Source organism: Convolutriloba macropyga, chromosome 14, assembly GCF_964194025.1.
Source record: "Convolutriloba macropyga chromosome 14, txConMacr16.3, whole genome shotgun sequence".
Lineage (NCBI taxonomy): Eukaryota > Metazoa > Xenacoelomorpha > Acoela > Convolutidae > Convolutriloba > Convolutriloba macropyga.
The window spans coordinates 32,409,711-32,422,719 of record NC_134481.1 but is presented as its reverse complement, the minus strand read 5'-3'; the positions used below and the strand labels follow the sequence as shown (position 1 = coordinate 32,422,719).

General features: G+C 39.0%; 1 protein-coding gene across 1 annotated transcript in view; it reads left to right on the top strand.

Moving 5' to 3' along the window:
- LOC142353561 (sodium channel protein 1 brain-like) overlaps positions 1–10,790 on the top strand; it is a 111,620-nt gene extending 100,830 nt beyond the window's left edge. Inside the window, exon 16 of the mRNA XM_075405825.1 lies at positions 10,180–10,790. Within this exon, the coding sequence (XP_075261940.1) occupies positions 10,180–10,407 (228 nt within the window). The 3' untranslated portion in view covers positions 10,408–10,790. The remainder of the gene's footprint in view (positions 1–10,179) is intronic.
- Positions 10,791–13,009: the final 2,219 nt, after the last annotated feature.

The window sequence follows — 13,009 nt, the reverse complement described above, 5'->3', positions numbered from 1 at the left end:
ACAAGCTTTATCAATTTATTTATCGCTGAATGTTTTTTAGCCTAGTTTTTTGAGCGGCGTCGATTTTGTTTTCAATTTAGATCTGTATTTGTTTCTATATCTATTATATGGCCCGCGGGTGTATTCTTTCTCAGCTATTCCGGCAATCTGCCGGCTATGTTAACATCATTGCTACTTGTTTCTGATTGTCATTGTTTACATAGTAAATGTCAAATTACTGCAAAATTTATTTTTATTGACATAAGCACGGATGGTTATTAGATGGCTCAAAATGCCTCGAACGTGCGGTATTTGACTTTTAATGGTAACCTAAAATATCATAAAATATGCAACTTCAAAAATTTAAGAATAAGTAACAAAATATCAAAAAATGCCAATTTTGCACCATATAAGTGTCAATAGCCACCCTGGTGGATCTGATGCCATAATGATCGTTGGGTCCATGAATAGCGTAGAGGTAAACCTAACCGTGCGCCATAACCTCGGGTTTTTCAGGTTTTCCCTTCCAAAAATCGGGGCGGTGTACAAAATTTCGGTCCCAACTTGTAAAAGCAGTTCTGACCATTTTTCAGTTTTGACAAATTCTAATTTTTTTCAGTTTCAAAAGTAATTTCGTGCTGTGTGATGGCTTTTGTTGCTGAATCGAAGTGGCGCCAGCCCTAATGTGAAGTGGCGCCAACATCGCTGGTCCTGTTTTCGTTCTCGACATAGAATAATGGCGCCAACTTCACGACTGGCCGGTTTAGCTCTCCATGTGCCATTTTGACTCTAGCTGATCTCACAACACCGTTGTTGCCAGTAAAGATCTCAATGATTCGTCCCAGTTGGTACTCACAGCGTTTCAGAGAGTCATCTACTAGCCAAACAAGTACGCCTTCTTTCAGGTTTTGCACATGTTCTTTTGACCACTTCGATCTTTGGTTCTATTGTGGAAGATATTCGCGAGTCCATCGTTTCCAGATCATGTCGGCATACGCATGAGCCGTTTTGAATGATTTTCTCAAGTTATGCTAGCGCTCACTGGATGGCGTGAATGGTGCAGTCGCGTTCTCTTGTCCTAGCAAGAAAAGATTTGTTGTAAGTGCTGTCAGGTCTTCAGGGTCATCAATTACCGCTGTCAGGGGTCTTGCGTTGAGTGTTTGCTCTACAAGACACATTGTTGTGCTAAGTACGTTGTCGGTTATGCTTCGGTTGTCCAAGATTTCAATCATGGCTTTCTTGCAACTTTGGACCAGTCTTTCCTAGATTCCACCAAAATTTGTGGCTCCAGGGTGGATTGAATTTCCAAACAATTTTTTTCTGTGCTAAGTCACTCTCTATCTTAACTTTGTCCCACTCGTTCAAGAAAGCTTTCAGCTCATTGGCTGCTCCAACGAAGTTCGTTCCAATGTCACTGATGGTGGTGATCGGATAGCCACGTCTTGCAATGAACCTTATCACTGCAGCTAGACATGACTCGGTGTCCAATGACTGCGTAACTTTGATGTCTACTGCTCTGGTTGTCAAGCAAATGAAGAGGCAGCACCAACTTTTCATGTTACGTTGTAGGAACTTGACTTCGAAGTGTCCGAAGTACCCGACGTCGGTATGAGTGAATGGGAACACATCAAGTTGTTCTCGGGGTAGATCCGCCATCGGTGGATGAATTGGGTTGGCATTTCTGTGTCTGCATTTGTTACATCTGGACTTAATTTTCCTTAATGCATTTCTCAGTCCAATGATCCAGTACTGTTGTTGAAGCATGTTCGTTTCATATTCTGTGCCCTGATGTAGGTTGTCTCGATGCGCTTTCTCTAACAGAAGTTGAACGACTCGATGTTTTGCTGTCAACAGTATTGGTTGTTTTGCATTGAAATCGAGTCGCAGATGTTTCAGTCGACCTTTCACTCAAATTGTTCCGTCATCTTCTATGAAGGGTGACAATTTGGCAATATTCAATGTTTCTTAGATTTCTTTGCCATTTGTCATCGACTTTGAAACATTCGGGATGCTTCCGTTTTGAACAATTTAAACAGTATTTAATCTGCTTGATGAATTGTGTCTGCTCTGAGGGGCCTTCTGCTTCGTCGTGAGCCTCATGCAGTAGATAATGAGGTTTCTAATTTGGTTGAAGCTACTGTATTGTTTCCAATCGATTAGTCGGTCTAGTTCAGTTTCAGTGGCTACAGTACTGGTAGCTTGCTCAGTTTCAATTTCTTTCCCATGCCACTACGGCTTCGGCCACTTTTCTTTATCTGAATGGAGCCATGCCGGCCTGTTTAACCACCCGGACACCTTAAGGCCTTCGATGGACATCCCTCTCGTGCCAAAATCTGCTGGGCTTTTGATGCCTTCGACATGACTCCATTGAGCATGGAACAGTTTTTCAGTGTTTCTGCAGCCCTGTTGGCAACAAACACTTGTCGTTTCTTGTTAGCTGACTGTAATCACTGTAAGACTGTTGATGAATTGGTCGAATAATAAACTTTGTCAATTCTGACATCATGTTCTTGCAATATCTGCCTTCTTAGACGAACTCCGTATACTGCGGTTTGAAGTTCTAACTTCGGAATTGTCGTGTGTCGGATTGGTGCTACATGGCGTTTTCCTGTCACATAGGTGAGTTTCAACAGATATTCTACGGTGCACATTACTTCATCAAACGTGTCTCTAAAAATGTGTAGTCTCAAGTTTGTATATGCGTTTTCAAAATAAAATCGATTTATTGACATCGTCTTTTTTCTATCAACTTTCAACTCAGAGCTCCAATCACTGAATAGTTTTGAGTATTCTGCTGACAACTCTTTGTCCCATGCTTGGCCCGTTTCTGCTCAAATACTTTTGAGTAGAAACCGCATTCTTATCGTGAAGGGTGAGCATATCCCAAGTGGGTCGAATCCTGCTGAGACAAAGGGTAGGACAATTCTCTGAGTTATTCTTGCTGGAACGTCTTGCTCAGTTCCACGACAGACTGTAAGATTGTTTGTGTCTACATTCCAGTTCGGTCCAAGAATTGATGACGGTTTTAGCATGGTCCCGAAAGTTTTCACATTTTTTGTTGATCTGTCTGCCTCTGGAATTTGTGACTTGACTTCTTCGTCACTTGCTATTCATTTCGTCAAATTGAATCCCCCTTTACTAAGGATGTCTCTGGTTTCCTGGTAGATTTCAATCGCCTTTGGGGGTGTTCTGAATGACTTGAGGAAATCGTCCAACTAGAAGTTTCGCTGGACAGCTTTGACAAGATTTTCTTCGCCTGTCGCGTTATCTTTCGCCACTTCATGCAAAGCGTAATTTGCACACGTCGGCAAATTTTTAGCCCCAAAAACGTGTCGTGCATACTCGTAGACTTCTATTATATGCTCTGGATCTTCTCGCCAGAGAAATCGTAAGCATCGGTTGTCATCACTTGGGACAGCATCGCTTCCATGTCGGCTGGAAGTTCTTTTTGGTGTTCTCTGAAGCAAAAAACAATTCCGATCAGACTCTGCAACAAATCTGGTTCAAAAAGAAGTTTTTCGTTCAGGAATCCACTTTGCTACTTTGCTGTTGCGTAGCACCATTTTCTTGACAGGACGATGTGACAAGTACCATTGAAACTTGTCTCTGGTTTCGTTCAACTGAACCTGTTGGACTTTGCGGACATAACCGGCTTTGGTGTCAGTGTCAATGATCTCCTAATGACGCTTTTGTAACGTAATATTCTTCTGTAGGCGTCGTTTTAAGGACTTGACTTGCCCCATAGCCGAGTAGGAGTTACATGGTAACTTCACTTCCTCTTCTCGCCATCGAAGTCCAACTTCGTATCTTTCACCGGTGAATCGAGTTGTTTGCTCCTATGTTTTGATTGCTCTCTGTTCGTTTTTCGAATGACCGGTGACCTCACAGTTTGAGGAGTAGCATTCGATGTCCTACCATTTACACAACTGCCTTGCTGACCTGTCCTCTGATACTGAGGTTGGCAGGGGACCACTTAAGGCCCGGCCTATTTTTGTTTTCACCGTCTACGGTGCAGTTTTGGAATTCTAATGGGTGATGGATGTCGCAGCAGTTTTCTCCGAAAATTCATTGAACTTCGCTTAGATTGTAGCTCTGATTTGGCAAGTTCTTTGGATGTGGGTAGCGATCTTTCAACACTTACGGATCTACAGTCTGGTCACCCTATTTCAGTTCTTCAATGACATAGAATTGCACTGTTGTCAATAGTCGAGACCTCTTATGTTATGAAACCGCTATCGGAACTTTTTCAGTCTTGACATTTTGTGATCCGTGGAGGCCAGCTACTGACAGAGACGCTTTTCGGCCTTGCAAGTGCATTGCAGATACAATTGACTTGCCCACGAATGAGATTGAGGATCCTGTATCACACATTGACAGCAGGCTCAGGCGTAGATCCCCATTCACTAGCTTAAACTGCACTACAGGGAGTCCTCCTTGTGCGATGTTTGTTGCTATTGCTTTCGTAGCACCTGAGGCGCCTGTTTTAGCCTTCTTCTTTGAGAAGTTGCTGTGCAAAAGCTTGTAGTGTTGTCGTCCGCAATTGGGCACGCTTCGGTTCTACTTCTGCAATCCTTCAACTGATGGCCAGGTTTCAAGCAATTGAAACACAGTCTGGAAATCTGAACATGATCTCGTCGTTCGTTCAGCTTCATTGATTTGAATGTCTCACAAACCCAAATGACGTGATGATCATCTTTGAATGGGCATTCTGAATTTTTTTTGGTAGAATCATCGTTGGATTCGAAAGTACTTGTTTTTGGTTTCTCACGGTTTTGGAACTTAGGGTTTGTGTGGACTAACAAGTCTTCATGTATGAGAGCAGTGGATTCTAACCAGTCTTTGAAAACAATCAAGTTAGCTGCTAGTAGTCGATGATCCTGTAGGTGTCGTAGCCACTGTTTTTTTTAACCTGAAAGGAAAGTTTTATGGTTGCTGAAGTCAGAACTCCCTCCGATACTCTTCAGAAACTGCAACTTCTCAGTATCGTTTAGCCGCTTTTGATGCACAATCACATCGAAAAGTTCTGCACACTCGAGCCACTGCAGCGGCTCTCCTGAGATTTCCGTTAACTTGAGTTTTGATAATCTTCTTGGGTCACCACTCGGTTGGTAAATTACTTGTGGGGTAGCTTGGCTCACTATTGTTTGGTTTTGGCTTTCCATCGATGCGTTGCATCAATATAATTGGAAAGCTGAACGTCCTTGTTGCTGGAATGTTGTATTGGGCAACAGCGTCTGTGGTTCTGTCACCCTAATTGATTTAGGGATTTCAGGTTTCTTGAGAATACTCGAATCTTGTAGTTGCGTTGAGAAAAGTTCCGAGCCCGGCTGGAACAACGGGGTAGTTTTTGGGTGGGCGCTTTGTCATCTTTGTACTGTGTGACATTCTTAGGAGGGTTGATCATAACATTAGGAGATAGCGGTCGTTTAGGGCCAGACTGTTGGGCCACTGAATTTGCCCAGCCTGCAGTTCTTTCTAGATAACGTCTTGATCCAACACATTCTATGTCGTCTACCCGTGACAATGTCTCTCCGTATTTTTAGTTCAATTTCTATGCCTCTTTGCTCTTTGTTGGCTTCAGATTTCTTTCTTCCGTTTTCGAGCACTCATTTATGTTGACGCAAATGTAGCTCGTCTTCTTGTTGTTTTAACTTTAGACGTAATTCTTGTTCTTGTTGTTCCTCTCGTTGCCGTAGTCCCACTTCCTCACGCTCCTGCTCTAACTCAAACTGCCGCTTTCGTAGTTGTTGCTCTGTTTCTTTCTTAGATCTTAGGATTTCAACCTCCATTTCGTCAATCTGTCGTCTTCTCGGTGATCGTGAGCTGTCAATACTGGGTTCTTTTTGGCTTCCATGTGTTGCAGAATGCCTGGACGAGAACTCGACAATCTCTTCAGCGTTTGCTATTGCTCCTATTCCTGTATCATTTACAGTTTCGTTTGGTTCTTTGTCAACAGCCGATGTGGATGACACCAATGATGTTTGATTTCCACTCTCTGCGGTTTGCTGGTACTGTTTCAGCATGCCTTTATGGTCATCTTTATTCTCACTTAAATTCGTCAACCAATCCGTAGCAATATCTGATCTCACGATTAGTTTGAGTGCTGCTTGATCTGAATCTAGTTTCTTTACTAGCTGTTCCAGTTTACAGCTGAAAGCTTGCCTGCGGAGTTGTCTAAAAAATCTGATCCCAACTCCTCTTCCAATTTCTCTGCTTCTCTATAAATTGAATCGCATGTTTTCCAACCTTGTGTAGAGCCGCAAAGTGTCTTTCCGTTGGTTAAGAACGCCGTAGCAATATCCTTCACTTTTTCTAAGTTTTGGTATTTGTTCAACCAACCATTTGTGTCTTCTTCTATCCGCTCAAATTTCTTTTGGTGTCGCCATCGAAATTTTCCAAGTACATTGGCTTCAGGAGTTGTCTCTGTTGCTGTTTGGTTTTCTCCAAAACATGGTAAGTCTCAAAGAACCATTGATATGCTCTTTCTGCGGACACTGTTTTCTTCTGAGCCAAATGACTTTTCACATCTGCTAGATGTCCGTCAAACGTTTTGAGCAATTCAGCTTGCTCATTTTCGGGCTTACTGAATTGGCCTGACATCTTGTAGTCAGTCGTTTTCCAATGTATATTAGGGCTCTTTCCAGACATCGTGAGGATTTCGTTCTGGTCCACCAGATTGAATCGAAGATTCGTTGCTGTTCGTGTTGTTGTCTGGGTCGGCGGATCAATGTTGCGGCGGCTCAAGAATCTCAGCGGAACCGATATATCACAGCCTGGTTCTCGAGTTTTACACAGGTCTGGTTCTTCATAGGGTTCGATTGACTAACAATCTCTTCGAAACTATAAGTCGCTCGGACGTATTAAAGGACTATAAATTTAATTTTGTTGATTGAAGTTAAGAAAATCCTTAGTGATAATCTATGTTAAATCTCGTGATGAATTTCGTAAAGCTTCAGCCAGTGTTAGTAATGATGATAACTTCTCATCAACTAAGCTCAACTAACTTAAAACTCGCAAACTATTAAGATCTAGCAAAACTTAGCAAAAAAAACTAAAGTTGCAGAACAATCAAATTTTAGTCTAATCTGAGAGCCAACTGCTCTGTATAACAGCTTCTAGTGGATCTAAGTAGAATTCGGTTTCACTGTTCAAACAATTCTGGTAAAGCAAAAAATCAAATACTTATCATTTATTACATCATCGCTACTTGTTTCTGATTGGTTAATCAAGTAGGTGATTTAGGTCATTGTTTACATAGTAAATGTCAAATTACTGCACAATTTTTTTTTACATAAGCACGGATAGTTATTAGGTGGCGCTAAATTTCTCAAATGTTCGGTAATTGATCTTTAATGATCACCTAAAATATCATAAAACATGCCACTTCAAAAATTTAAGAATAAATAACAAAATATCAAAAAATGCCAATTTTGCACCATATAAGTGCTAATAGCCACCCTGTTGGATCTGATGCGATAACGTTCGTTGGGTCCATGAATAGCGTAGAGGTAAACCTAACCGTGAGCCATAACTTCGGGTTGCTCAGGTTTTCCCTTCCAAAATTCGGGGCTGTACAAAATTTCGGTCCCAACTTGTAAAATTTTTCAGTTTTGACCATTTTTGAGTTTTGACAAATTTTATGTTTTTTCAGTTTCAAAAGTCATTTCTTGCTCTCTGATGGCTTTTGTTACTGGTTTGAAGTGGCTCAACCTTTTCGATAAAGCCGCTGAGGGGCTGTCATTTTGTTTGTTTTGTTCCGTTTATCCTATTTTTAAAACTAAATGACTGAATTTTTCTGCGTTTATATCATAGCCTGGGAAAGATACTCGAATACATAGTGTTCGGAGCATGATGAGTCACGTAATTGTCCAGAAAAATATACAAATTTTTGAGAGGTAATTACAGAAGCAAAAAGGTTATTACAGATTGTTAATTGCTCTGGAATTAAGTTAGCAATTGAGATAAGGCGGGTGTCCTCTTACGCAAATGTTTGCTTGACCGTCTTGTTTTGGGAAATTATTTTGATTTAACTTCGCTGGTCATTTCTTCGCGGTTGACATGTTGATTTACACGTGACTTAAACTGCTGTCATTTAGAAATCCAGCCTGTTGCTAAAAACAAAAGCGATTGTATAATAGCATGTTACAAGGCACTGGTAGCCGAGTGATTAATGATTCAGTCTATGAAGACAAAAGACGGCTGCGCAGCATTCCTTTTTGCACCAGCAAAAAACTATCTAGTCAGCAACTCATTGTCGTTCGAGAACAATTTGTCCTACTTTAGTAAGTTTATGTTTAATAGCCGCCCTCATCTTCTCAGCCGGCTATTATAGCGCTCCTATTTTTTTTTACTTCGTCGAATAAAAAAATGTTTCGCTTTACCTCATTTTGCCGCCTTTTCAACATTTTGCGTGAAATCTTTTTGACTTCTCTAGGCTAGTTTCTCTCTTCTCTCATTCTGCTAAAAGTGATTTTGAACATCAGTTGCTCTGCAAAGCAATTCAAAATGAACAGTCAGTATAAAAAATTGAAGTCAGAAATAGAAACGGGATAAACCCATAAAGCCCAATTTTAGATGCCCGCTATTTGAACGTCGGTCCTATAAGTATTAGTTACCTCTCTCTAATGCTGATTGTTATTGATAGTAGCCCCTGTAGCCTCTCTCTAAGAAACAGAAGTATGTTCAACTACGAAATGCCATCAAAATAAATCGGACTTAAATAATATTTTTGTACAAAAATCTTTTTTTTTCAATATATTCTATTCGTTCAATCCCAGTCATGCTTATTGGAATCAACGGCGGCTATTTTCCGGCAATCTGCCGGGTATGTTTACAAAAGCAAAAAAAGTCAATTTATATGGTGCCCCGCTTACGAATTGGGATTTTCTCGTATTTCTCAGAAAAACGTTAAAATTTCAAGATTTTCAATCACAAAGCTTGTTTAAATGATGGTGGTTAAATGTCTTCGGTCGATTTACGGACAAGTGGACAGGAAACGAGACATAGTGTTTGAGGGAGTAGCATTTTTCAAAAATTTGTCAATTTATTCTCTTTTTTCTTTTTATTTTCTCAAACGTTAATTTCTTTTCTTTCTCATAAAAAGTACAGCATTTTGAGGCTGGAGTTATTATAAATCTAATACATTACTCTGTAGATAAATTCTAAAGTGATCCGTTCTGTATCCATACAGCAATAGCAATATTTATTAATATCCGCACAGCGATAGCGGGGGCTATTATTGACCTTTTTTAAGATCTGTTCACACTTTTTCGTGATTTTTAAAGTCAAATTGGAGTAGTGATTTTGGTCACGCCGAAACAGGAAGTAGAGCAGAAAAGCGAGTAGTTTTATGGCGTGAAAGTTTTTCAATCTTATTTTAAAGTAGAGTGACAAAACGGTGTTTGAACAAAACTTTGCTTTCTCGCTAGTGATTTTTTGTTCACATGCGGCAAGTTCACTCTGACTTTTACTGTTTTTTCGATTTTTTTAGTCGGATTTTTTTCTTAATGGTTTTCCCAATCCATTCATAGTTCATTCTAGAACTAGTGATTTTTTTTTATTTTAACCAATTTTCTTTTTCTCGCCAGTGGTTTTGTGTTCACAAGCGGCATTTTGACTTTGACTTTCTGTTTTTTCTAGTTTTTTATTTGATTTTTTTGGAAATGTTTTTCCCTATTCACTCATAGTCCGTTCTAGGTCTAGTCTTTTGTTTAGCCAATGAAAATTCTTTGAATTGTACGTCAGGACTTGTCCTGCTATGTTCTTTATTTCGCGTTTTTTGTTACGACCATAAGACGTCACAACCACTTCAAATCTGCTTTTTGTTCGTTTGTTTGCGATGTAATTTCAACTGAAGTGCGTGCGTGACGTCATTTTTTGCTCTTAGTGGAGCGAGTTTTTTGTTCAATCGCGTGATTAAATTTTTGGTCACATGTGACTTACCTCACTCTCAAAAATGACCTCCTGAATTTTATTTACTTTGTTTCAAAGAGATAAGGACAAGTGAATGTTGTCTGAGAGCAGCTAATAGAGGCAGCAATAACTTATACAGATTTTTAATCAAAATTTAACATCTCAGCCTTCAATGAAAAGACTAATTTTTTTGGTCTGTCTTTTCTACTGTATTTTTTAGACTGCGGATCTACAAAGCTATTGCGGCTATTTTCTGGCACTCTGCCAGCTATGTTAATTGTCTTTCAGAGTGCTCTACAAGAAAGACACGAATCACTAAAAAGCATCTTTCCCAATTTCGACCCAACATTCCCGTGCAACTACACAACAAAAACACGAGACAAAGCTGGGCAGGCCTACACAGTGTTGCAAAGGGCCTATATTAACAACAAATTTTTGCGCTGCTTAAGAAGCATGAGTAATGCAAAGTACAGCGCCAAGATCCGCAATGAAATCGAAAATGCCATGTTACTGTAAATGTGACAAAGAGTTAGAATTTGAGAACACTTTGACAAAAATGTGATTGAGCAGCAACGCAATGAATGTATTTAACCTACATGCGTGTACAACTCTTTCTAATTGCTCTCATGTAAAAATTTAAGCTATTATTTTGATCTTAGGATGCTCTAAAAGTACGGTTCAACGAAGCTCTTAAGAGACGCTGTAGAAGTTAATGGAAGGAAATTTAGGAAGCTTTTGGACACACCATCCCCAATTTTTACCCAAAACTTTTATCATTGCCCGCTGATGCTAGATCGTTCGTCGTTTGAGAGTAATCTGTGTATCTTTTGTCGGTTATGTTTGTGTTATACTTAAGTAATTTTTCTTCGTATTTCTCTTTTAATTATAAACAATCACAATGCATCTAGTAACAAATTTAGTAACAAATTTAATTGAAACAAATAAACTTGGAGAATTTGATGCTTGAAGTTTTATAGACTAATTTGATTGACTTAGAGCATGATTTTCGGGCGTGATTGGGTGAGTTTTCTCAATCATGTCAAAGCGAGATTTTGACCAACAAAAGAATGTATGGACTGTTTAAGGTTGTTTTTAGTGTTTACGACAGGGGTTAGAGTTTTAGCATTTTGATTGACTCTTGTGAGGCAAAGATTAGTTTTCAGACAAAAGATAATGAGTCCGGTTGCAATTACAATTTTAAATTTTTACTTTGATTCATTATTTAAATTATAATTTTAAAGCAGAGTGACAAAACGGTGTTTGAACAAAAATTCGCATTCCCACTTGTGGTTTTTGTTCACATCCGGCAATTTGACGTCAATTTGTACTTTTCTGATGATTAATAGCCGCCTTCAGCCCACCATCGGGTATTAATTAGGTGCTCTCGTTTTTACGATTCGAAGTTGAGCATTGACATTCTACAGGTTTTTTGAGCTGGAGCAAACTTATTCATTACTTGAACTTTGATTTTTGTTTTCGAACCTCGACTTCTGCTTTAGACCGACGACTTTTGTTTGCGAACATTGGACTTTAACAGTACATTACTTAACAATGCTTAGTATTAAGGCGCTGTTGGTGAAGTCCAAGGTCGACAGGTCATTTTGAGAAGTTCCCATAACAGCCTACAAGTCTCACAGAAATTGTTTTATTTTCAACTATATACTGTTGCAAAGTTTGTATTTCTTTTGGTATTTCTCAAATGGGCCGGGTTATTTGAAAGAATTGTAGTGAACAAGGTCAGTGTCAAAAAAGCAAAAAAACGGTGTAAACCGATATTGTCCAGTCACCAAGTCATAGTGCATTAGGCCATCACATTTCATTAGACTGCTTTCCAGCTGACATTAGTTAGAAGTTTCATAGTCTTCAATTTTGATGCTTAGGTAAATTTAAAAACTGACTGAAAACACTGCACGCGAAATTCAAATACTTTTTGACACATCGGAAAAAGTTCTCGCAATCTCTATCTCTTCTTTTTTTTTGTTTCAGTCTGGATGTGTGTCAAGCGCGTCAATGGCGGCTATTTTTCGACAATTTACCGGCTTGCAAGTCAAGTATTTCGTTTAGTCAGGGAAAGTTCTGAGTTTTTGGTCAGGACTTGACCTATGCTTTTTATTTCCTTTTACTTTTTGATCACGTTATTCGTTTTACATAAGTCTAGATTTTCACATCTGATTAATAGCCACCGTCCACCTCTCAGTGGCTATTGATTAGAAACTTTTTTTAAAATCCAGGATTGGATTTTATTGGTGCTCTGTCTTTTTTGTAAGATGATTTTACGCCTTTTTTCATGACCTTGAGCTTTAATGAGGTTTCAAGTATGACCCTATGAGCTTTAATGAGGTTTCAACCTTGACCCTATGAGCTTTCAAGTGCATAGGGTGTTGAAGCTGCAGAGAAGACCTCAGGTTGATTTTAAACGATAATTTTGGGAGGTTTGAGCCAAAAAAATTGCAATTTTTGCGTTTTTTGCGTTTATAGTAATTTTTTTGGAATTTTTATCGTTTTTTTTTAGGTTTTTGTCATTTTCGAGATTTTGACCCAAACTGTCAGAAAAACCTCCTCCAGGGCTTGAAAATTGGTTACTGCATAGTTTCTAGTGGTAACGAACGGGCTTTCAACTTTATAATGACAGAAATTTTAGCATTTTTTTTTAAAATTACTTGCAATATTTTCAAATTTCTCGAGATTTGTTGGCATTTTTCAAGTTTTTCTAGCACCACGTGACGAAAAACCTCCTCTAGGAATTGATAATAGCTCACTGCAAATTTTTTATTGGCCATGAAATGGTTTTCAACATTTAATTATCACAAATTTCAGTTTTTTTTTTATAAAACTCGCAAATTTTTCAAAATTTTTGACATTTATTGTCAGGGTTTAAATTTTTCCAGCTCCAGTGTCCAGCAAACCTATTTAGTGTTTGACAATGAGTTACTGAAGAGCTTTTATGGGCCATGGAGTAGTTTTCAACTTTTTAACATTACAAATTTTAGCAATTCGTCAAATTTTCCCCAAGTTTCCTGAAAAAATTTTTTGTCATTTTTTTTTACGTTTCCCGTCATCAAGAGCCAAGGAACCTCCTCGCGGGCTTGATAATAGTCTATTGCATAATTTCTAGTGG